Source organism: Monodelphis domestica, chromosome 2 (genome assembly GCF_027887165.1).
Source record: "Monodelphis domestica isolate mMonDom1 chromosome 2, mMonDom1.pri, whole genome shotgun sequence".
NCBI classification, from domain to species: Eukaryota; Metazoa; Chordata; class Mammalia; order Didelphimorphia; family Didelphidae; genus Monodelphis; species Monodelphis domestica.
In genome coordinates, this window is record NC_077228.1 from 228,704,183 (window position 1) to 228,730,279 (window position 26,097).

General features: G+C 39.5%; 1 protein-coding gene and 1 non-coding gene across 3 annotated transcripts; both read left to right on the plus strand.

Moving 5' to 3' along the window:
- The first annotated feature begins 4,640 nt into the window (after positions 1-4,640).
- C2H17orf58 (chromosome 2 C17orf58 homolog) lies at positions 4,641-25,882 on the plus strand. Of its 2 annotated transcripts, none has more exons than XM_056817278.1 (5): positions 4,641-14,879; positions 20,287-20,727; positions 22,690-22,773; positions 23,726-23,917; positions 24,541-25,882. In XM_056817278.1, the coding sequence occupies exons 2-5, from the start codon at positions 20,394-20,396 to the stop codon at positions 24,729-24,731; spliced, it is 801 nt and encodes a 266-aa protein (XP_056673256.1). In that variant the 5' UTR covers positions 4,641-14,879; positions 20,287-20,393; the 3' UTR covers positions 24,732-25,882. The 2 variants fall into 2 exon arrangements, with proteins under 2 accessions (XP_056673256.1, XP_007482844.1); XM_007482782.2 differs by having other exon boundaries at positions 14,878-15,135.
- On the plus strand, positions 4,832-4,904 carry TRNAR-CCG (transfer RNA arginine (anticodon CCG)). Its single transcript has one exon. It is a non-coding gene; the product is annotated as a tRNA-Arg (tRNA).
- Positions 25,883-26,097: the final 215 nt, after the last annotated feature.

Here is a 26,097-nt window from a genome sequence, read left to right on the forward strand (position 1 = left end):
AGTTTTGTTGCCCAGATCTTTTTTTGTACATTATCATATCTAGAATTCTAGGCCTATGGGACCCACATAACACCTGGAGTTTTTAGGTAGCTAAGTGATTTTTTTCTTTCTTCTTGACTTATTTTGAAGACCAGTTGTATTTGCTGAAATATCTTGAGGGTTTTGTATATATTTTATATATTATATATTACACATATAATAATAAACTGACACCCAGCTCTCACTTGTGGCTCCTAGTAGCTGCTAGCATGCAGCAATGGCTTTGACAGGCTAGCTAAGCCTTGTGAGCATAGCCATCGGGTCGTTGCAGACCCCTGGTGAACTAGGGCTTTGCTCACCCAGCATGTGAAGACTGCTTCGGCTAAACAGACGGAAGAAACCAATACGAAAGTTCAACGGCTGAGAGGGCGACGCAGCAAAGCACTGCACAAACCAATGCAGCTGAGGAAGTCTCCAGGTGTAATGACTTTTCGTGCCACTGGACCCAGGCTTCCAATGCTAAGAGAGTGGGACTGTCTCTGTGCATCAACTTTTCCACTTAAATCTCCTTCACGCACAAGTGTCTTTGTGCAAAACGCACAAAGACAATCGTCATACTCAGTTACCGAGAGACTACTACTATACACATATATGTATATATTATATTAACAATCTTTTATTTCTAGTATTTCCAATTTTCAAGGAGCATTTTACCTGAGATAAGTATTGTACCTTTTGTACTAAATCATTTATTCTCATTCCAATTCTTACCTCTGTAGCTCTTATTGTCTTTCCCCTTTGTTCCTTTACAGCTGTCATTTAATTTATACTTTTAACTCTTCATTTCTTCTAGGAGTTCCAGAAAAGCTTGTGAGCCTTAAGGCTTTCACATGTAAATGATATAAAATTATTTTCTTTTTCTAGGTTTCTGCAGGAGCATTATTGATTCCATCATTTTCCAAATTTACTTCTTAAGATGGGAATTAGTGACAGGGTCAGTCTCTGCCAGCTTCCACATTCTTGGATGGGGTAATAAGGCTCTGTTTGGTCCTGATTATGTTTTCTGAGGTTTCTTCTGCAGGCTTCCACTTATATCTGTGCTGAGAGTACTGATAGGCATTAGTGGTCTCAGTTAGAGCTCTTTGGTTGACTGCTCTTCCTTAGGGCACTGTTTGTTTTTCTTTCCCTCCTTGAGAATCATTTGATCAAGATTCTGGGTTGTCTCTATCTTTACTTCTTGCCTAATACCTGAAGCCTTGTTTCATCTTTCAACTTCACTTTGCCAGCCAAAAGTACCTCCATTACCTTCTCTATTTCACCAAACTCTCAAATTCTCCCCAAGAACTGTGAATGAATAAACTTGAATGAACTAAGTAGTAAAGATGACGATTAGATAGCATCTGAAGAATTTAATTATCAAAGTTTACTTTTTTTCTATCTTATTGCCATTTCTATACAAATTGTTCTCCTGGTTCTGTTTGCTTTGTATCAGTTCATAAAATTCTCCCAGGGTTTCTCTTGAAACCATTTCATTTGTCATTTCTTACAGTACAATAATATTCCATCACATTCATATGCTGTAACTTGTTCAGTCATTCCCCAGCTGATACACAACCCCCCTGGGTTTCTAATTTTTTGTCACTACAAAAAAGCTGCTATAGATATTTTTGCACATTTGGAATAGATCTAGCAGTATAGTAAGAACAAAGAGTATACCTGGTTTGGGGCAAGTTCTAAATTGTTTTCTAGAATGATTGAATTAATTCATAGCTCCATAATTAATGTATCTTGAAGTGGTGCACTTCACAAAGTGAATTCAAACACCCAGAATTTCAATTATTGGAACCACAATTTATTAATAAAAGAACAAATGAATCTACCAGCTGGGACAGCCTTCCCTAGTGGAAGCTGCTTCGATCTAACATTTTGGAACAGTTTATATAGGGTTACAAGATACAAAGTTATTTCCTTTTACATATAGATTCTTAATCAAACAAACACCAACAAAGGAATTCAGGGTCAGAGATGAGGAGACAATCCTCTGATTTATGTGGGGGCTTCATCTGAATCAGTTCTCCATATAATTAGAAATAAGACTTTTCTTTTTTCAGAAAAACTTTTTCCAATGATTTCCCCCATTTAACTGATTTTAGTTTTAGCTCCATTGGTTTTACTTCTGCAAAAACATTTTATTTTTATGTAATCAAAATTATACACTTTACCTTTTGTAATATCTCTCCCTTGTTTGGCCAAGAACAATCTTCCCCATCCATAGATCAGACAGATAATTCTTTCCTTGCTCCTCTTTTATTTATGTTGCCCTTAACATCTTTGGAGCTTTTCTTAGTATATGATATACTATCTAGTTTCTGCCAAATGTTTTATAGAGTTTTTATAAAATAGTGAGCTTTTGCCCCAATAACTAGGATTTGGGGGAAAGAGTTATCAAACACTAAATTAGTATGCTCATATAGTATTCTATATATTATGTACCTAATTAAATATTAAATTGTTTTGATGTCGTTTTGAGATATAGTATAGTTTGAAATCTGGCATTGCTAGGTTTTCTTTCTACCCACTTTATTCCCATTAAATGTCTTGAGATTCTTGACCCTTGATTTCTCCAGATGAATTTTATTATTTTTTTCTAACTCTATAATAAAGTAATCCTTTAATTAGTATGACATTGAATAAATATATTAATTTAGGTAGTATTATTTTCATTATATTGGTTTTGCTAACTCACTAGAAATTGTATTTCCCCAATTATTTAGTTCTAGTTTTGTGTAAAAAGGGTTTTTTTTTGGTAATGTATCTATATAGTTTATACTAGTATGTGCCTTGGCAAGTAGTTTCCATTCCAACTAAAGTTAATACTAAGCATATAATTGAGAGGATGTATATGAAGGCCTGGTAAAAATCCAATGAGAAAATATGAACACAATGGAATTTTTTACTGTAATGTAAGAAATTATCAAAATGAAAGATTCAAAGAAATGTGGAAAGGCTTAAGTGAACTGACTTGGAAAAATAAGCAGAATTAGGAAAACAATATATCTGATTATTACAATAATGTAAACAGAACAAAACTGAATAATATGGTATTATAATGACTAAGAAGAGTTAAGAAAATGCACTGGTCTTTCATTGCAGAGGTAGAAGACTGTGAGTATAGAATATTGCGCCTAATTTCAGACTCTGAATGTGTTGGTTGGTTTTATAACACTCCCTTTTTTTCTTTCTTTTTAAAAATCATAGTTACGACAGGCTTGCTAGGTGGGAAAAAAGGCACAGAGAGATATACAGTTATCCTACAATTGGAGAATTAGGAGTGAAGTGACCTACGATCTGGAAAATCCACTTAAAAATTTTTGGCCTTCCTTTTGTATTAAAGAAGTCTGAATTTTTTTTTCTTTTATCAGGGTTGGTACCTTATAAAATTTGGGTTAAGCACTTGGTCATAGACTGTATAATTTCTAAATTTTCCCTTTGTCATCTTCTGGCCTTCACATGTCTGCAGCTTTCAAAAAAATTCCCATTTAATTTCTTATAGGTAGATAAGCATTAAATGTTTTAAATTTACAATTTAATTTACAATATGCCAGATATAATGGTTTTGTAGTAGATAGGATGTGAAACATGGTCTGAGGTTGGCTAAATATAGTGGATTAGGTAAATTTGCAAAGATCCAAAGAGTGATCAAGTCAATAAAAATAATTCCAGAGGGGAAAATAATTTACCAGAGCCACTAGAAGATGTAGTCCAGGTCCAGTCTGGCCCTCGAGGAGCTGAGCTTGTCTTGAGGCATTGATGGGGAGAAGGAGGGGACTATGGTTGACTTCAAGATAAACCCAGAAAATGAGGTTTTCCCCACGTTCAGAAAATGACAGTAAGGAACTCACCCCTGAGACTAAAGATTAAGAAAACAAGAGAAACTGAAACAAACTGACAGTCAAGAAAACAACATACGCAATGACTACAACACTTGCCAATGCAAAAAAAAAAAATTTAAAGAAAGAAAAGATGAAAAATGAAATGTTGCAAAATTACCAAAAACAAGCTTGGCTGAAGAGAAGATATGAGAAAGCAATTGCTACCTCTTTGTAAAGAAGGGAGGTCCACAAGCATGCATGGTACATACATTGTATATATTTTCAGACTTTTTCCATCAGTTATGTTGATTTTCCCTCTTTCTTTTTAATTATTTGTGTGTGTTAAAAAAAATAGTATTTGACATATTGAGATCTCTGGGAGGGATAGGGGATAGTAGAATAAATTGTGACGTTAAAAAAAAAGTTGCGTTTTTTTTAAAATGAAGAAGAATGTTCGGTTTGGCGCTGGAAGGAATCTAAGGGATCGCCAAATCCAACTAACTTCCAGCTTTTTACACAATGGAAAAATGAGGCCCCAAAGTGGGTCACACAGGCAGTGGCAAAATCAGAAGCTTGTAAAGGAGAGTGGGAGGGAAAGGGTTGCTGCCCTTTGCGGGAGGTGACGCTTCTCTTTGGGGGTCAAATGTACCCCGATACTTTATTTCCTTTACTCCATTAAAAGAAAGAGGTGCCTAAAACCAGGAAGACCTCGCAGCTGGGGAGGAAGGGAGACGGGAAGGGCCGAACCCGGGGACCTATCCGGGAGCCCGGAAGATCCTGACGAAACAGGAGGAGGATGGTCCTTGTAGTTCTAAGCCGTTGGGACACGGAATCTCCCTGCCCGCTGCGACCGCTTCTGTGGGGGCGGGTGGTCGTGAGATATCCGAATGAGAGAGCCAGCGGAAACAGAACGTCAAAAGGCGTGGACAGAACTGACGGAGTCACGTAAGGGGTATCCGCAAGAGCGAAAGTGCTGTGGTGACCCAGTGGCCTAATGGATAAGGCATCAGCCTCCGGAGCTGGGGATTGTGGGTTCGAGTCCCATCTGGGTCGCATCGCTTCTTTTTGTGGCCAGGGCTCTTCTTTAATGTCATTTAGCATATCAAAATGTCATTTCATTTAGGAGTTCGTAAGATGTGACTTACCATCTTAGTAAAGAATCAGAGATATCGTAAATCCAAAATTATACAGCATTTACTTGTGCAGTTTGCTTTTGTATTTTTTTCATGCAGTTGGCAGTATAGAGAGCAAAATCTCAGTTCTAAGAAAAGAAGTATTTGGGGCCAAGATTCAGAAAAGTGATTTTTGCATAATACATTTTTTTTTTTAAGATGGGATCTTATTTTAAGGTTCTCTAATCTTCTCAGGTGACCCTTCAATCTTCGCAGTTTAATTAGACATACCTTCCCAATTTCCTGTTAACTCCAGGAGATATACCCCAGGTCGAAATAAGGTGTTCAGAGCCCAGAAATAGTTGTCTTTCAATATTAAAGTGTTTTTAGGAGAATTGTGCCACTGAGAAAAACAGAAATGCAGCTAGTAAAGATTTCTCTTTGGTGGATAAAAATGATTTCTGCCTGCTAAGTGTTATCAACAGCAAAGTGTAAACAGCTTTGAAGGTGTGCTGGTTTGGATAGTCAGTTGAGCCAAACACAAGAATTTATTAAGTACTTCTAGTGCTTGGGGTTGATTCATAAATTGCTGTAATCATACAGACAAGAGCAATATAGGCTACAGTTAACAAGCATTTATTATGTGCCTACTGTGTGCCTGGTACTGTGCAAAGTAAGCCTTGGGGATAGTCAGCCAGGCAGTCAAATTAAGATTTATTAAATGTCTACATTTAATGTCTACACCCTACAGCCCCCAGGGCAAAAAAAAAAAATAGAGCTCTCAAGGACTTCAGAGCCTAATAATGGGGGAGAGGGGGAGACAACGTGTAAACAACTGTGTACAAATAAGATATATACAGGATAAATAGGAAATAATTGAAAGAAAGAAGGCACTGGCATTTAGAGGAACCAGGAAAGGCTTCTTGAAGGAGGTAGGATTTTAGCTGGGACTTGAAAGGCAGGGAGGCCAGGAGATGCAGATAATAAAGAGGATACCAAACTTGGGGGGGGGAGCAGTAAAAATAGAGGTTTTTGTATGAGGACCAGCAAGGAGACTGGTACCATTGGACTATATTTAAGGGGTAATGTGTTAAAAAAAATTGGAAAGGTAGAAGGGGGCTAGGTTGTGAAGGGCTTCAAATACAAAATAGAAGATTTAAACCCAGAAGTGACGGGAAGTCACTGGAATATATTGAATAAGGAAGTGACATGATCAGATCTGTGCTTTAGAAAGATAAATTGGATAGTTGAGTAGAGAATGGACTGCAGTAGGGAGTGACCTGAAACAGAGAAGGCAACCAAATGCTATTACAATAAGGCAGATATGTGGTGACAAGGATCTACACTAGGGTAATGGCAAAAGAAGAAGAAAACCTGAAGAAGAGATGATACTCAATGGAATCCACAGTATTTGGCAACAGCTTGGAAACAGAAAGGAGAGAGAATTGAGTCAAAAAGGTTTCCAGCCTGGGTGATTGGAAGGATGGTGGTATTCAGGACAGTAGTAGGAAAGTTAGAAACAGAGGAGGGTTTGGTGGAAAAAATAATGAGTTCAGTTTTGGACATGTTGAGTTGATGACATATTGATGCCAATATGTCCATCCATGTAGGGATGTCCAAGAAGCAAGTGGAGATTTGAGACTATTGATTAGGGCTAGATAACTAAATCTGAGAATCTTCTGCTAAAAAATGATTGAATCTTTGGTACACGATGAGATCACCAATAGAGGGAGAAAAGAAGAGGGCCTTAGACAGAATCTTGAGGAACGCTCATGGTTAGTGGGTGAGATTTGATTGAAGATACCACAAAGGAGAATGAGTGGTAAAACAAATAGAAGAACCAAGAAAGAATAGTGTCATAAAAACCTAGAGTGGAGGGAATCCAGGAGAAGGTGAATGATAATGTCAAAAGCTTCAGAGAATTAAAAAAGATGAGGACTGAGAAAGGACCATAGTATTTAACAATTAAGATATCCTTGGTAACTTTGAAGGAAACAGTTCAGTTGAATAATGAGGTCAGATGCCAGATTTCAGAGAGGAAAGAAAGTGAAGGAACCAATTTTAGACAGTCTTCTTAAGGAGAGATACAGAATGACAGCTAGCAGGGATGGATGGATCCCTTGAAGATTTTTTTGAAGACAAGGGAGACTTGGTGTGTTTCTAGGTAATGGGAAAGCAATCATTAGGGGAAAATTGAAAATTAGTAGGAGAGTAGGAATAATAGAGGGGGCAATCTACTGGAGAAAATGAGATTGAATAAGATCATATGCATATAGAGGGGTTAGTCTTGGTAAGAAGGGTCAAACCTTCACATGAGATAGGTGTGAAGGAAGAGACAGTGGTAGAAGGCTTCTGAGTAATGTGAGATGAAATGGTTAGAAGATGGAGATCTCAGTGAATCACTGCAACTTTTTCAGTGAAATATGAGGCAAGATTATCAGTTGAGAAGGAGGAGGGGAGGGAGAGACATAAGAGGTTTGAGAAGGTATGAAAAGATTTGGAAAATTTACTCTGGTGAGTCTGACAATGAATCAATTAGGCATGTATAAAGTGGATGTATACAGCTTGTTGCTGTAAAGGACCAGTCTGAGACTCTTATTGTTCAATCATTCAGTCATGTCTGATGCTTTGTGATCACATGGACCTAGTATTCCAGGACTTTCTATGCTCTACTATCTTACCAAGTCTGTCCCAGTTCATGTTTACTGTTTCTATGACACTATCCATCTCATCTGCTGCCATCCCCTTCTCCTGTCTTCAATCTTTTCCAACATCAGAGTCTCTTCCAACACGTCCTGTCTTCTCATTATGTGGCCAAGGTACTGAAGCTTCAGCTTCATTCAGTGTTTGACCCTCAAGTGAATAGTTAAATTAAATTCTCTAAGAACTGACTGATTGATCTAATTGCTGTTCAAGGGATTCCCAGAAGTCTTCTCCAGCACCACAATTCAAAAATGTTGATTATGTGGTGCTCAGCTTTCCTTATACTCCAACTCCTGAAGCCAGGGAAAACAATAGCTTTGACTACGTAGACCTTTGTTAGCAAGGTGATATCTCTGCTTTTTAGTATCCTGTCCAGATTGGCCGTAATTTTCCTTCCAAGAAGCAAGCATATTTCAATTTCATGGCTGCAGTCACCTTTTGGGTTGTTGAAAAAAAGTGTTTGCTATAATCAGCCAAAGATGGTTGATGTGACATAAATTTGTAGTGGGTCTGGTCAGCCCAGTTTCATGATTTGCTTCCGCTTTATCTCAGTAGCATGTAAGTGGGAAACAATAATGGGAGTAATCCAAGGCTAATAAGGCTTGGAAGGTTAAGATGGGATAGAATGGAGGTAAGAGACTTGAAAGAAAAGGATAGGGTAGAATTTAGACTGTTTCGCAAAGGGATTCAAATGGGAAAAGGAGAAGAGTCTAACAAGTTAAGAGGTGATAACATGGAAATAAACTGAGGATTGTAGGAATTTGGAGGTCTCAATGAGGATGAAGAACTGGGTTTAGAATTGTGAGGCAGAGGTAAAATATAACTTTAACAGATTGTCATCACATGAGGAAATTTCAAAGTACTTAAACATGGAAGTAGCAGGCAGGCAGGAAGGAAACATTTATTCAGCACATACTCTGTGCCAGACATTGTGCTAAGCACTTTACAAATATTATCTAATTTGATCCTCACAACAGCCCTTGGAGGTAGAACACTTGATCAAAGGTATGACCATCTCTGTAAATCTGAGGTGGGATGGAGGAGCAGGTTAAGGGAAACAAGTAAGTTGAGAGATTTGAAAGTTAGGGTGTTTGAGGAAGTTATATCTGTATATTGAAGTCCCCTCTGTGAGGGAAAGAATTGAGAAAAAGACAATGAGACAGGCTCTGAATTAATTGAGGAAGGAAGGATTCCATAGGTAATATCTATCAGAATCTCGATTGGTAAATCTGGATATTTGTCTCCAGTAAATTTGGTTAGGGTTATCCTCTTTTACTTAGTGACATAGGTAGAGGGAGATACTTGAAATGACAATGGAGAACAAGGAGAATTCCAGGGCAAGAAGAAGGAAGGAGTGGAAAAAGAAAAGTTTTAAGACAAAGTAACTTTGTTATCTGTGGAACATATTCCAAGGAACTTAGGGTGGAAGGGAATGGGTAACTTTATAGTGGGACATTATAGAATTGGAGGAAAGGGAATGGAAATAAGGGAGTAGGCAATGTGGGATCGGGTTTGGAGTTTGATCTTATGAGTTTGAGAGGCCCTTGGTTCTTTCAGTCAATAAAGCTGATCAAAAGGGTAATATCTTCATTAGAAAAAATGGCTATTGGCTAGGAAGATGGGTCCCAACCTAAGCCTAGATTGTGAGATGTCATGGACTTGGAGTTGCTTGGATAGTGTAGAACACAGGTGAAATGTAAATTCCTTCTGGATAGTCTCACAAACTGATTCATGTTACAATGCTTATGACTCAACCTCTGAGGAAATGGTAATTACACATTATTTTCAGGTATAATTATATACATATATTATGTATACATCTATATACAACATATACATATAAATACATGTGTTCTATAAGCTCATTTCAAACGAAATTTTCCCTCTGAGTGGTGACCTGTTTTTTCTTGTCCTTTTCTCTTTCATCCCTTTGCTGTCAGTTCCTTTTATTCTCATTTTCACTTTGCTTTCTTTTTCTCTATTTGCTTGTTTTGGAAAAGGCCCTTTTTGGGTATGAAGCAGTAAGTAACTTCTTTATAAAGGCTTTATAAAATGCCTCTTGCTTGTTGAACTTCCTTTGGTTTGTATCTGGGGCTGATTGCAATCTCCAAGCCTTCCTAGGAACCCAGAGAACTTTCCAGAATTGAGGATATGGACAAACATGCTAAATAGGCCAAGCTGATTTACGAAGGGCAGAAAATATTTAACTGGAATGAGGATAAAAATGGAGTTTAAATGGGTCATTCCCAAAGAGTGTGATTTCTGGGCATTTTAAAGTTTTGAGGATGAAAATAAATCTTCTCACCATCGCCCCCCAAACAGGAAGCTACAGGGGAGTTTATCTTCCTAAAAGTCATTAGAATGTGAGTGTCTTGAGAAAGAGACCCTTACTTTTCTATTTGTATTCAAAGAAATTAGGCCAGTACTTTGCACATAAGTACATTTCATTTAAAAGTATGAAAATGTACCAAGAAAGATACTTTGTCCAACTCCCCACACACACACACCCATGCAAGTTTCACATACACAGAACAAAACTATGTGACTTACATTTTGGACTGATCCTTTTTTAAATCTCAATTCAACTCTAGTCGAAACAATCAACAATTTTAGCAAAGTTGCAGGATACAAAATAAACCCACATAAGTCATCAGCATTTCTATATGTCTCCAACCCATTTCAGCAGCAAGAATTAGAAAGAGAAATTCCATTTAAAATCACCCTAGAAAGATATAGACTCTAAATGAACATCCTAGTGCAAATACCAACAACATGGAAATGGGTTCTGATCAAGGACACATGTAATACCCAGTGGAATTTCGAGTTGGCTATGGGAAGGGAGGGAGAAGGGGAGGGAGGAATAGAAAATGATTTTTGTAACCAAGGAATAATGTTTGAAATTGACCAAATAAAAAAAATTTAATGAAAAAAAAAAAGAATAGAACTCAAAAAAATAAAATAAATAAAATCACCCTAGACAATATAAAATACTTAGGAATCTATCTGCCAAGACAAACACAGGAACTATATGAACACAACTACAAAACACTCTCCACACAATTAAAACTAGATCTAAACAATTGGAAAAACATTGATTGCTCATGGGTGGGACGAGCTAACATAATAAAAATGACAATCCTAGCCAAATTAATTTACTTATTTAGTGCCATACCCATTGAACTACCAAAAGAATTTTTTACTGAATTGGAAATTTACTGAATTGGAAAAAAACATAACAAAGTTCATTTGGAAGAATAAAAGATCAAGGATATCCAGGGAAATCATGAAAAAAAAAATGCAAAGGAAGGAGGACTTGCAGTACCAGATATCAAACTACACTATAAAGCAGGGGGTCATCAAAACAATTTGGTACTGGCTAAGAGACAGAAAGGAGGATCAGTGGAATAGACTTGGGGTAAATGACCTCAGCAAGACAGTCTAAGACAAACCCAAAAATCCCAGTTTGGGGGACCAAAACCCACTATTTGATAAAAACTGCTGGGAAAATTTGAAGACAGTATGGGAGAGATTCGGTTTGGATCAACATCTCACACCCTATACCAAGATAAACTCAGAATGGGTGAATGACCTGAATATAAAGAAGGAAACTATAAGTAAATTAGGCAAACACAGTATAGTATACTTGTCAGATCTTTGGGAAAGGAAAGACTTTAAAACCAAGCAAGAACTAGAAAAAAACCACAAAATGTAAAATCAATAATTTTGATTACATCAAATTAAAAAGTTTTTGTACAAACAAAACCAATGTAACTAAAATCAGAAGGGAAGCAACAAATTGGGAAACAATCTTCATTACAAAAACCTCTGACAAAGGTCTAATTGCTCAAATTATTTATAATTGCTCATTTTTTAAAATTTTTTTATAATTGCTCATATTTATAATTGCTCAAAATTTATAAAGAGCTAAACTAGTTGTACAAAAAATCAAGCCATTCTCCAGTTGAAAAATGGGCAAGGGACATGATTAGGCAATTTTCAGTTAAAGAAATCAAAACTATTAATAAGCACATAAAAAAGTGTTCTAAATCTCTTATAATCAGAGAAATGCAAATCAAAACAACTCTGAGGTATCACCTCACACCTAGTAGATTGGCTAACATGACAGCAAAGGAAAGTAGTGAATGCTGGAGGGGATGTGGCAAAGTTGGGACATTAATTCATTGCTGGTGGGGTTGTGAATTGATCCAACCATTCTGGAGGGCAATTTGGAACTATGCCCAAAGGGTTTTAAAAGACTGCCCTTTGATCCAGCCATAGAACTGCTGGGTTTGTACCCCAAAGAGATAATAAGGAAAAAGACTTGTACAAAAATATTCATAGCTGCACTCTTTGTGGTGGCCAAAAATTGGAAAACGAGGGGATGCCCTCCAATTGGGGAATGGCTGAACAAATTGTGGTATATGTTGGTGATGGAATACTATTGTGCTCAAAGGAATAATAAAGTGCAGGAATTCTATGGGGACTGGAACAACCTCCAGGAATTGATGCAGAGTGAGAGGAGCAGAACCACGAAAACACTGTACACAGAGTTGTACACTGTGGTACAATTGAATGTAATGGACTTCTCCATTAGTGGCAATGCAATGACCCTGAACAACTTGGAGGAACCTAGGAGGAAAACCACTATCCACATCCAGAGGAAACACTGTGGGAGTAAAAACACTGAAGAAAAACAACTGCTTGGATGCATGAGTGGAGGGGATAAGGCTGGGGATGTAGACTCTAAATGAACATCCTAGTGTAAACAACAACATGGAAATAGGTTCTGATCAAGGACACAAGTAATAAATACCCAGTGAAATTACACCTTGGTTGCGGGAAGAGTGGGTGGAGGGGAGTGAGGGAAATAATGTGATTATTGTAACCAAGGAATAATGTTCTAAATTGACTAAATAAATTAATTCAAATGGAAAAAAAAATCTCAATTCAACTAAACAAGTCCTTATAAATAGCTTCTATGTACAAGGTGCTCTGCCTAGGGGAAATGAGCTCAGGAAGCTTTAAAGTATATCTTTTTTTCTTTTTAAAGCAGATAATATCACTTCAAATGGAAGTCAGAATAATTGACTTGAAAATAAGGGGTAAGTCTACTCCAACATCCCACTATCTGCAGGAATCCCACCTACAGTGTCCCAAACATACTCCTTCTGTTTCAGATGTATTAAACAGAAGTGATGGGACTTTATTACCCTAGGAACCAAGGCCTTACATAGTTGGACCGCTCTACTCCACAGAAAATTTTATTATCTGAAATAGAGATGTGGTCAGCAGAATCACAACTCTTTGGAGATTAGAGATCACTATCCTTTGTAAAGCACTCTATACATGAACAAATGGTTTTTAAGCTCCTCGGGGATTGAGAGTTTCATTTTTATCTTTATAATTCCAGAACCATCACAAACCTTGCAGACAGAGGCACTTAATAAATATTTGTCGAATTGAACAAACCCCTATGAAGCTGGCCATACAAATATTATCACATTTTGCAGATGAAATAATTGATCCTGAAACCTTCTAAGATTTATCCACATATAGCTTGTGTGCTTCAAGGATTATTGTCTTAGTTCTGTCCCTTAAGAGGACTCTATTCCTGACATAAAATTTAAAGTATTTTCTTAAAAAGTCCTTCCTTGTAAAAAAAATAACCCTCAGAATAAAAAATGAAATATTTCAAAATTACAAAGTCCAAGCCAAAGGACAGAGAAGACACCTCCTTTGTGCTCCTTTGCAGAGGCATTGGGGTCTACTTATTTAAAGTTTTGCATATATGCTAAAGCACAAAATAAATAAATAAAACATTGCATATAATATCAGGGCATTTTAACATGTTAATTGGTTTTACCATTTTCTCTTGCTGAAAAAAAGTCTTTGTAATAAGGAAAAATTTAAGAGAGCAAGAAAGGGAAAGATATGGGAAAGGGTAGGCAAAGTTAGAACAAAAAAGAAAAGAACCTTTACATATTCCCTTAGTCTCTTCCAGTATTTTAAACTAGGCCATCTTCTCTTGCCACCTGGTCCAGAAACTATGCTCTGATAACTACCGCTTTCAGTCCAAGAACTACTGCTTGGGGTGGGGGTGCTGCTTTACTGATTAGTGGGTACCTCACCTAGATCCCTAGATCCCAAGTCCCAGCTATTCTTTACTTTAACTATCCTCCCCACCATTTTTTCCCCAGTAGACTTGCCACTGCTTTGGTGTCAAGTCCTCCCTTCCCTGCCTCCACAACCCTTTCTACTTTCTAGTTTCTGGAAACGTACTCAAATCAATATTGCTATCTTTACTGAAAAAGATATTTCAATCTACTTCCCTATCGTTGTACTTATTACACCTCTAATTTTCCAAACCAAAACACACCTCTCAGGCCATTGTTCCTTATATATTTCATTTCCCTGTATTCGAATTATATAAATTGCTCAGGAGCCAGGACTGTATTCATTTTGTATTTTTATAATGAGTGCTTAGCACAATTCTTGCACAGAGTAAGAGCTTAATAAATGTTTTCTCATTCATTAGTTGATTCAGTTTGAGATTTCCATATCTCTCATTATCCTGGCATTCTCTAGTGTGTCGATAGTCTTCTTATAAAAGGTGACCATCAGAACTGAAAAAAATGGGTTCAAAGCTCTGGTTCCCTATATTACCTCAGCATAACACTTAACGTTCCTGCACTTGTTCTCTCAACTGTAAAATGGACTGTTAGATCAATCCTTTCTAGCTTTATATCTGTGATCCTAGAATAAGAAAGAAGTCTAAGAAACAGACTTTCACAAGACCCTCCCTTATAGAGAGAGACCCCAAGATCCCATGAACCAGGTCAAAGATGTGTGAGGTTTCTGTGTTTTCTTTTGTTTTGTTTTGTTTTTGTTTTTTAACCAGGCACATCTTTGTGTTCCTGAGCTCCAAAGCTTATGAGTTTACCCAGGCTTCCATGTGCCTTTTCTGGCACAGTGTATCTGTCTGTCTAATCCTGATGGGAGAGATGTGAGATCAGGAGCAATGTGTGACACTGAGATATTAGGGACCACATTGACCCAGATACAGCAGGCACTACAGATGTCAGGCCTGAGCAAAGAACCAGCTGGTCTCCCTCTTTTTTTTTTTTTTCCAGACCCTGGTCCATCATGATCTAATCCTTCCAACCAAAAATGAAAGGGGAAAAGGGGTGAGCCCATCCCTTCTAGAGGAGAGAGGGTAAGTAGAGGGGGGCCACTTTGCAATTTGCTCTAGTTCCAGTGGTCGGTTCAGTGAATGATTCCCAGTTTCCCCAAAGGCTGCCCCTCATTAGCATGAACGGGGGTGGAGAGTTGAGGGAGGAAGGCAAAGGCTGAAAGCTCAGCTTGAGAGACTGCCAAAGTGGTCTTCTTCACAATGCCATCAGAGAGAGCTTTCTGGCTTCTCTGTCTGCTCATTGGATCATCCTCAGAAACCCCAGGGACAGAGAGAAAAGGTAAGAAGGATGAAAGACCCAGCGCCCTGAGAGAGAGGGAGTCAGAGGCAAGGAGTTCTGAGGAACTTGAAGGACCCGCAGGCTCTCTTGAGGCTTGGTTTCCCGGGAGAATGAAGCCCAGTCTGTGTCCAGTGTGTTTTCCCCTGGCAGTCTCTTAGGAGAGACACTCGCTGGTTCCAGGCTGGCCCCTGCACTGATGTGAGGAGAGAGCAGTGGGAAGAGCTAGAGGAAAGGCTGCATGTTAAGTGGCGACCCTGTCAACGGAGAGCCAGCAGCCCCACATATGAAAATGAATTGCCGACTGCCTGGCTGCCTCCCTCTCGGGACCTTTGCACAGGGTAGGCGCCCAGAATGCAAAGGCAGGACTGGCATTCCAGGCGGGTCACAGTGGCCCTGCGGGAGCTGTCCGCAATTGGCTCTCTGCTGAGCTCTCAGGCTCTGACTTGGCTGGGGAGCGTGAGTGAGCCTCGAGAGTGGGATGCTCTAATTCGCTTCCAGGGAAACCTCCAGAGAGGTGCCTGTGGGTTCAGGCTGAAGCTGGTGCATTCTACCCAGGGAAAGTGGAGACGACTCCCTCCGAAGATCTGCAGAAGACAGGGACAGGGGTTAAGTAGGAAGGGAGGGGTGCAGAGTCAGGAGAGATCTGGAAATATCTTCACTCTTCCTGATGCTTTCAGAGAAGATCTGAGGCACCAAAAGATGGGTCCATCTCTCCTTAAAATCACATTTCATGGATGAGATGAAAATATGGGACGGAGGCAATAAAGAGAGGCAGAGGCAGTCTCTAGGGAGAAGGTGTTTTTGTTTTCCTTTGGATGTTTCCTTTGATTCCCTGTCTCCTGGAAAAATAGCTTCTGTAACCACACAGGGCAATTTACTTTAGATTATTTTTCCACATGGAAATTGAATGAGTTCAGGGGCGTTTAACCCAAATATCAATCTTTCCCATGACAACAGATGGTGATAGTTGATAGTAAGGAATTGGATACAGACCAAAGCTTTATTCAGCTGTGCCTGACACAATATTTTACATACTGAGTCAAAATTGACCCCTTTGGAAAACAAGAGTTAAAACCAGCCATTATTTCTGGAGAGAACTGGTTTTCAAGGAATGATTAAGGGTGCAAATGGGGTCTTGTAGCACCTAACATTTCCAACTAAAGGAATAAGAATGCAAGAAAAAAAAAGAAAGCCAAAAAAAGTAATTAAAAGGAAGAGGAGAGAAAGAAAGGAACAAAAAAGAAGGAAGAGAATGAAAAGAAGGAAAAAGGAAAGAAGGAAGGAAGGAAAGAAGGAAGGAAGGAAAAAGAGCTCATGCCTATTAGGTAAGCCTAACCTCTCAGGTTAATAGAAAAATGAGGTAATAGTCAAGAAGGCGGACAAGATGATTGTCTTCAGATCTGGCCTGTTATCTACTCACCACCCATTCATGAGATTTGGTGAATATTAATTTTTTGTTTTTTACTTCACACCATTTGAAACCCTTTTCTCAATTGCTGAAGAGAGAGGGGAAAAAAGAGAGAGTAAGGGGTCAGGAGAACCAAGACAAGATTTGTAGGTTTTGGGGGGGGTCTATAGTTTATGAATAAGAGAGATGCAAAAATCCCAATAAAAGTGCCTTTGGTACTGCTCAAAGGGCATCCGGCATTGTGGAGTTTCAAACGACATTGTCAACAAGTATGGGAAAACCAAATAACTCTGTTGTCAGGGGTGTTTAAACAATTAGTTTGCTGCCCCTCCAGCAGCAGAAAACTATCCCCCACCCCCAGCCCTTGGCATTTATTCTTTGGACATTTTGAACAAACTGTCAATAAGTAAGAGACAGATGTTCTAGATGTATTGAAGAAGGGACCCAAAGAAGTGAGATTTTTCATCAAAAAGGTCAGAAAAGCAACTCTCAGAGGCAGAAGTCTGGAAAAGCCCTCAGACTAAGAGAGGCTGCAGAGTTGGAACAGTTTAGTGGCTGGAATACCTGCCCTGTAGTTAGATGGTTCTGAATCCAAATCCAGCCTTAGACACTAACTGTAACCCTGGTCAAATCACTTTGACCCTCTTTGCTTCCATTTCCTCATCTATAAAAATAAGTCAGAGAGGGCATCTAGGTGGTTGAATGGACAGAGTGCCAGACATGAGTCCAAATCTGGCTTCAAACATTTCCTAGTTGTGTGACCTTGGGTGAGTCATTTAACCTCATTTGCCTAGCCTTTGTTTGCCTTTCTGCCTTAGAGTTATTACTAAAACAAAAAATAAAGGTTATGGGGGGAGGGGGAGAAGATACAGAGAAGGAAATGTCAAATTACTTCAGTGTCTTTGCTAAGAAAACCTCAAATATTGAAGGTCACAAAGAATCAGATGTGACTGAAACATGGCAAAAACAAATATGTTCAATGAACTTGTAGTCTAAGAATGAGGAATGAAAACTGAAGACATATGCATAATACATGAGGTATACCATAATACACAATATTATACATGATAACTTCTTTAGAGGGTTGAATCGACTAGATTACATTTACTAATTGTGATGGGGAATGTTGAAAAAATTTAATATACCCTTAATATAAGGAGCTTATATTGGGAGAGTGATAGAGGAAGGATGATAAGTACCTTTTGAGGTTTGAAGAAAAAAATGTCATTGCTGACTTGGAGATACAAATAAAGAGAGTTTCAGGGAAGATTTCATGGAGAAAGGCCCTTTAAATACTTTGGCTTTTAAACAAGTTATACTACTGAAAAAAAAGGTGAAGGAGACAAATTCCAGACATTGATTCACAGATCTAGAGCTAGAAGAGAACTTAGACAACATCTAATATCTTCTACTCCCCTCCCCCCCATTTTACCGAGGAGAAAGCTAAGTCTAGGAAAGTTAAGTAATTCATTCAAGGTCAAAGCAAGTGAGAGGTAGGATTTGAACAGAGATCCTGACTCTGGAATCAAGGCTTTACCCACTATCCATGCTGCCTCTTCACAGGGTATCATATAAGCAAGATACAGGAGGGGGGGAGCAATATGTGTTTTGGGATTAGACAACAGTGTGGTTTGGGCAGTTTAGGTGTCATAGGGCAGGATAAGTCAGTTTGTGAAAGATTTTCAATGCCCTTTTTCCCCAAGTTTACAAAATGTTTTTTTTTTCTCTCTTCATAGCCTCTCATGGACCTCATTTTCCTCCTTGCAGACTTGGTGCTTCTATTGCTCTGGACATATATTCTCGATTCTCTCTCCTCTCCTCCCCCTGCCCCCCCATCCAAAACTTTCTCTTTTCTTTTGTGACTTTCTCTTTTCTTCTCCACAGACCCAGATCTATCTTTTTTCCAGTAGAGTAATCCTCTCTTCTCCCTCTATAAAAACTTGGCTTCTTCTATTCTTTAGCCCTTCTTTCCTTTCTTTATTTTTTTTTTAACTCTTACCTTCAGTCTTGAGTCAATACTGTGTATTGGCTCCAAGGCAGAAGAGGGGTAAGGGCTAGGCAATGGGGATCAAGTGACTTGCCCAGGGTCACACCGCTGGGAAGTGTCTGAGGCCAGATTTGAACCTAGGATCTCCCATCTCTAGGCCTGGCTCTCAATCCACTGAGCTACCCAGCTGCCCCCACCCCTTCTTTCCTTTCTTAAAAAAAAAAAAATTGTTTCTTTCTGGGCTCTTTTCCTTCTCCATACACAGAGTTCCATACCCTGTCTTCTTAAAAAAAAAAAAAAAAGCTATTCTCTCCCTTCTCCTGCACACTTTCTTCTCTTAGTTATCCATTTTCTTCAACATAGATTCTTCCTCCTCCTGAAGATTCTATGCTGTCTTTTCTTTATCACAAACCTTTTATTATCTATTCCCTCAGCAAATTATCTGTTCTCATCTCTGTCTGTTCTGCAGAGGTTCTCTATTCTTTCCATTCCCTTCAGAAATCCTATACTTACTTTTTCCCCTATCACAAACTGCTTTCTCCATTCCCTGCAGTCTCTGTTCTGTCTCTCCTCGAGGTCAGATTCTGTTCTTAATCCTTTTTTTCTCTAACACAGTTTCTGTCCTTTCCTCTTCCTGAATATGCCCCTCTATTCTCTTGTCTTCAGCTCATAGTCTCTCTTCTCTAGAATGAACACTCAGATTCACTCTTCTCCTTGAAGAGATCCTTTTCTTTTCTCCAGTACAGATTCTCTGTTCTTCCTTCTCTCTTCAAAGATTTTCTATTCTCTTTCTTTTCCATCGCATTCTGTTCTGGATTCTCTTTCTTCTCCAAGAAGATTCCTGATTCTCCTAGAACAGTCTGTTTTCCCTCTTCTCCAATAAAAATTCTCTCTTCTCCTCTCTCCCTGAAGAATCTGTTTTCCTTTTTCTTTGGAACACATTTTCTGTTCTCTCTCTTCTTTAGCACTGACCTTGGTTTTCCCTTTTCTCTACCATAGAGTCTCTGTCCTCATTCTTCCCCAGTATATATTCCCTCTTCTTTCCTTCCCCTTCTGAGGGCCTCTGTTCTTTCTTTTCTAGCATAAACCATTCTTTGCCTTCCCTACAGAAATCATGTTCCTTTTTCCAAGCTCCAATAGTTTTCTCCTCTCACTGAAGAGACTTCTTTCTCCAGCACACTCTGTATCTCTTCTTCTCTAGTACAGTCTCTTGGTTCTCACTTCTCTCTTCTCCAGCACAGACTCTTGATTCTTGTTATCTCTTCAACAGCACTGTCTCTATTCTTAGTTCTCACATCTCCAGCAGTCTTCTTGACTCTTGGCTCTATCATTTCCAGCAGATTCTCTCAGCTGTTGATTCTAAGTTTGTCTCATCTCCAGCATAGATTCTATGTTCCAGGTTCTCTCTTTTCCATCACTGCTTCTCAGTTGTTTTTTGTTTGGTTTTTTGTTTGTTTGTTTGTTTGTTTTCTTTTGATTGTTTTTGCCCCTTTCTTTCCTAATATAATCTCCAGGTTTTCTCCCTTTTCCAAAATAGCCTCAAAGTTTTTGGTATTCTCCAGCAAGGTCTCCCTGTTCTCTTGTGTCCTATCTGCTCTAGAACATTCTCCCAGTTCTCTCTCCTCCAGCACAGTTTCTTAGTTGTCTTTCTTCCCCAGCACAGTCTCTACATTCTTAGTCATTTTTTCTCCAATAGAATCTCTTGATTCTCTGTTTGCTCTTTCTCCACCACAATGTCTTACTTCTTTCTCCCCAGATTCTCTCTCATACCCAGCAGAGAAGACCCGGGCTCAGGGGACGCTGGGAGCCCGTGCTCCTGGGGGATGGGGGGACAAGTGGAGGAAAGCTAGACCACGGCCTCGGATGGAGAATAGTACCGGCGCCCGCAAGGATGCAACCCTGGAGCTGGGAAGTCTGTGGCCACCTCATGTAGCGGCTGCATCTCTGGACAATAGTGTCAACAAGCGCCGCCTGTCCTGGCGTACTACTTGGCCTGTACTCACACCCCTGCGGACTCGGGGACCTCCTCTGTCTGACCCTGGGCCCCTGTCAGTGGAGGACCAGTGCCCTCCGCTTAATGGGCGCCTCAATTCTCCTGAACGAACCAGGCCTGACCAGGAAGGAACACCCCTGAGCAACCACTCAAAGGCTTCCTGGCTCAGCCACCAGCTGCTCCGTCTTCGCCCACCCCGCAGAGGTGAGCTCCACCTGGTCTGCAGAGCTCTGGACGCCAATGTGCGTGTAGTGGGGGAAGGAGAGATCTCAGAAAGCTCGCTATCAGACTCCCACAGGCTCAGAGAGGAGGGGATCTCAGGGAGCATCGGGACCACCCTTACTTTTAAAAGGCCCTTGGTGGTTCTTCCTTTTCCTGGAGAGTTCAGTGCCTTGTCTGGAGGTGGTCTATTCTATTTTAGGACATGTCTTACTGTTAGACTTTTTTTGTTTTTGTTTGCCTGAAATCAAACTTAAATCTACTTCTCAGGAATTTGCACCCCATCCTCAGAGGGGAGGGGAACTCACGGAGCACCTGGACCGACCCTGCTTGAACAAAAGCACCTTTCAAAAAGTCTTTGGTGGTTCTTCTTATTCCTGGAGAGTTCAATGCCAGGGACCGCTCTTCTTGTGACAGTCTATTCTATTTTAGGACAGCTCTTATTGTTATACTTTTTTTGGTTTTGTTTTCCTGAAATCAAACCTAAATCTACTTCTCAGCAATTTGCACCCCCTACTCCTAATTGTGCTCTCAGGGGCCAAATAGAACAAGCCTAAGCCCTCTTCCAGCTAAATAACCTTTCAGGTGTTCCAAGAAATTTCTCTTGCCCTCCCTAAGTCTTCCTTTCTGCACCCCAGCATCCTGCCATCCTTAAGACCTCATTGTCTCTCTGCAAGTTCCACCCATTTTTCTGATCTGGTCACTCAAAGCAGTAAAAGTAATTTACTAGCTTGCTGGAACAAAATCATTAGTTATACTTTGGTCTCTGTATCTATTTGCAGGCCTATAACAGTGCCTGATGTTTGTTAGGAGCTAACTTGCTTATTGCCTAATTGATAAATCGACAGCGCCTCTGCAATCATGATTTCTCATCCAATAGTTGTCCTTACAGCCTTCTGCGATTCTGCAAACATTGCTGTCTCCGTTTGATGGGGGAGAGAAAGAGGCTCAGAAATCAGGGTCCAGTGGAAAGACCACTGGACCTGGTTTCTAATTCTGGTTCTTTCAACAACAATGCAGCCTTGGGCAAGTCACTTTTCATCTCTAAGCTTGATTTTAGTATCAGTATTTAGATCAGACTATATGGGCTTATGGGTCCCATCCAGCTTCTTTGTGAAGTCTAAAGTCACATGGCTGGTAAATGGCCAAGTTCTGGCTGATTTCCAGACTTTAGCTGATTTTTGTACCTTGCTGCTCTTCTCTAGCAACTTTTTTTCAGCCTTATTGACTTTACTGTTATAAAGTCTTCCCCCTTTCTTCCAAACACTGAACACTTTGGAGATGTGACCCTTTCTAGAGGTGCTAAAAATTCATCTTAGTGAACCACTAATTCTCATCCCCATATGATGACCTAAATGCTGTTAAATCTATTGGAACCTGGCAGGATTTTGAAGCATAATTTTCAATCAAGTTATGACCCAAATGGTAACTTTTCAGAATCAAATGCAAACAGAATGATGGTTTGAGAAATAGAATGATAATAATAATGTTTGTATAGTGCTTTATATGTACTATTGCCACAAAAGCTTTGTGAGGTCAGTGGTATTATTAGCGCCATCTGACAGATGAGGAAATTGAGATGAAATGACTTGCCTGAGGTCACATAGCAAATGGAGTATCTGGGGTGGGCTATGAAGTCAGGTGTCTCCAACTCCAAGAGCAGTCCTTCATATAACTCTTTCATTACCTAGCTGGTTAAAATTGCATCCTGGTGGCTCAATGAATAGCTTAGCCAGGCCTGGAGATGGGGATTCCTGGATTCAAATATGACCTTAAACACTTCCTAGCTGTATGACCCTAGGCAAGTCACTTAACCTCAGTTGTCTAACCTTTTTTGCCTTGTAGCTGATAACTCAGTATCAGTTCTAAGAAGGTAAAAGGTTTTTATAAATTTTGTTTAATTGAATCCATCTTCGTTTTTATAATCCTTCTCTTCTCTCCTTTTAGATACTGGCCTTGTGGAGAGGACCTGTGAGACTGAATGCAAATGGGATATGGATGAAAAAGAATTCTATTGCATGAGTGAATTTGGTAAATGGTTACTTCCATCCAAATCCAGCTCATCCTTAAGGCTATAGAATTACAAAGAGCTAGGATTACTAAACTGGCACTTGGTAGAAGGCTAACTTAGAGATAGAATTATCTTGCTTTTAGGCTTGATAGAAATTAGCATTTACATAGAGTTTTGGTGTTGTTTTTTTAAACTCTTACCTTCTGTCTTGGAATCAATACTTTCTTTTGGCTCCAAGGCAGAAGAGTGGTAAGGGCTAGGCAATGGGGGTTAAGTGACTGGCCAAGGGTCACACAGCTGGGAAGTGTCTGAGGCCAGATTTGAACCGAGGACCTCCATCTCTAGGCCTGGCTCTCAATCCACTGAGCTACCCAGCTGCCCCTTACATAAAGTTTTAAAATGTGCAAAATGTGGTGGTGGCATGGTTCAAAAGAAAGGGTGTTGATCTGAGAATCAGAGGACCTGATTCAAATCTATCTCTGATCTATATCATCTATGTGACCTTGGGCAAGCCACTTACATTCTCTGTGCCTCAGTTTCCCCATCTGTAAAACGAGGAGGCTGAAGTAGATGGCCTCAGAGATCCTTTCCAGCCCTAGAGCTGGAATTTACATGATCTAGTTTGAGGCTCACCTCAACCCTGTGAGGCAGATACCACCCATTATTTTCCTTCTTGTGCAGAACATGAAACTGAGGCTTAGGGAAGTTAAATGACTTGCCCAGAGTCACAAGACTAATCAACCAGTATTAGAAGAGGGACTGACTCCAGGCTCTTCCAGGAAAGGAAACTGAATGCTTCATCAAAGATTCCCCAAGACTGGCCAGTCTTCCAGCAGAATTAAAGGGAGAAGGGAGGCGCTGTCATTCCTCAGTCAGTTGAAACCATGGCAAAATCTGGGATTTCAAGAAGAAATTAATTCTGTGCTTTTTCCTTTTCCCTCTTCACACTTTTTTTTTAAATCTTGAATGTAGCAGTGAATGGAATCGTCCATGATGTAGAAGTGCTTGGGGAAGGCGTCCGGCTGGTCTCTCTGCTGGTCAACAGTCACGGGCTGTACAAGACTAACCGGCTCTATATCACCCCAGATGGCTTCTTTTTCCGAGTTCATGTGCTTGCATTGGATTCCTCCAGCTGCAATAAGCCATATCCAGATTTTACATTTGGTAACTCAGCTCCCCCAAAGGTGACCTCGTGTCCAGGGCTTAATATTCTAAAAGGGGGAGACTTCAGGAGCCCATGGTTGATGTTGGAAGTCGCTTCACCCAAACCCACACGTAGGGCTTACAAGGTCACCAGGGAGAGCTTCAGAGCCTCCCCCAATGGTCACACAGCTTTTAAATGGAGAAAGCTGGACTTGAACAACCACATCCCTGACTCCAAGTCCTGCCGCCTCTAGACTCCCAAACTTCCTATTTTCTCTCCTGCTTTTTGGTTACTGAAAAATGGGCAATTTCTTCATAAAAGCCATTGCACTGGAGAGCACGTGCTGTCCAAGCTGCCCAGATGTTACTTTTTTCATTGTTGGGACGCATAATTACTAATCCAGATGATAAACAACATCGTGGTTAGGAGGAGGACAATCCATATATCTGGGATGGTCCAGGATTGAATTTTAAGCAGGTCTTTTGCTTTTGAAGTCTTCACAGACTAGAGAACCCCACGAATAGAATACCAATCAGCCATCACGTCAGTAGTTTCTTTCCCAACATTTCCTGCTCTTTTCCCCCATCATCTGCTTGGCTGACCCCTGCCTGCCTGACCCTCTGCTATTCTGGTTCTCTTTCAGGCAGCAGGTATATCGTCATGGGTCACATCTACCACAAGAGGCGGCAACTCTCCACAGCTTTGCTGCAGGTCGTACAAGGGCGCCTGAGGCCTGGAGATGGATTGCTCAGGAGTAGCAGCAGTTATGTGAAAAGATTTAACCGCAAAAGGGATGAGAAAATCCAAAGGGCAGCTCATAGCAAGTGTATCTGAAGCCCCTTCCCATGCTTGTCTGTGGGAGTTCAGTCACTCCAAGAACATCTACCTTCATTCAGCCTAGCCTGGGCCCCCACTACTTCCTTGGGAAGTCTTTGAGTTCAGCCAGTTATGAATTCCTTCCAGTATTGCTAATCCTGAGGATGTTGTTGTTTGTGAATATATGAAATGTCTCTTAAAATTTTTTTAACTTTGGGAGCAGCTGAGTGGCTCAGTGCATTGAGAGCCAGGCCTAGAGACAGGAGCTCCTGGGTTCAAATTTGACCTGAGATATTTCCTGGTTATGTACTGATTCTAAGACAGAAGCTAAGGGTTTTTATTAAGAATTTTTTTTTCTTAAGTTCAATTACAGATATTCAAATATAGTATAAAGACACACTGATTCAGAGCTCAGATAGTTGACTTATTCCAATTCATAAGTTACTGCTTCATATTCAATTTATTTTTTAGGGTTAATTATTTTTTGCTATGTGTTTTGCTGCTTTAAATTAAACATTATGATTTTCTAGGAAAAATAATTCACAGAAAATATTTTCTTTTTATTGAACTAAAAAATCTTATCTATTTTGGGTCTTGATTGATAGGCAGTTCTATAGTTGTAGAGAGTTTTCTGAGGGTATTAGGAGGTTAAATTACTTACTCATGATTACAAAGATTGTATTTTCAGAAGCAGGACTAGCTCCTAGTTTTTCCTGACTCCAAGACTGAGCCTCTAACCACTCCACAATCCTGCTTCTCTAGCAATAAATATACTAGACTGATGAAATATAAATGTGGAACTTCTTTGAGAGTCTACAGATTCCAAAATGAATCGATCAATCAAATATTTCTTAATGGCCTTCCGTGTGCCAGGCAGTAAGCTGAGTTCTAGGAATATAAGTAACAAAGAAATCAGTACTCAGGATAATTATTTAAATTTCAGCTTTTTGAATTTTTGGAGATTACTGGACAATTCACTTAAAACAAAATCTTATCCACCTTCATTTTTGATATGGCAGAAATACTGGGTTTATTTTCATACTTGACTGCTTAGATAATTTACATCTGTGCCAAACTGGCTTTTTCAGAATGGTAAAATTAATTCTGAGTGTATTAGATATGATGAAAAACATTTAAAAAATAAAGACCTAGTGTTGTTTTAAATAAAATTTCTCTTACTGCTGAATTTTGTTGTAAACATAAAGAAATGCTGATGATTTATGTGGGTTTATTATACATAGTGCAATTAGCTAAAATCGTTAATAATTTCAATTAGTTTTTCAGTTGATTGTCTAGGATTCTCTAAGAATGCCATCATCTCTATAAAGAATGATAGTTTTATTTCCTCCTTTCCTATTCTAATTCCTTTAATTTCTTTTTCCTC

Excerpts from the sequence above, each read along its gene's own strand:
- C2H17orf58 (XM_007482782.2), top strand. The coding sequence starts at position 15,057 with ATGCCATCAGAGAGAGCTTTCTGGCTTCTCTGTCTGCTCATTGGATCA. Across the intron at positions 15,136-20,286 it reads CCCAGGGACAGAGAGAAAAG|ATTCTCTCTCATACCCAGCA; the intron begins GTAAGAAGGATG and ends CTTTCTCCCCAG. Across the intron at positions 20,728-22,689 it reads TCTTCGCCCACCCCGCAGAG|ATACTGGCCTTGTGGAGAGG; the intron begins GTGAGCTCCACC and ends CTCTCCTTTTAG.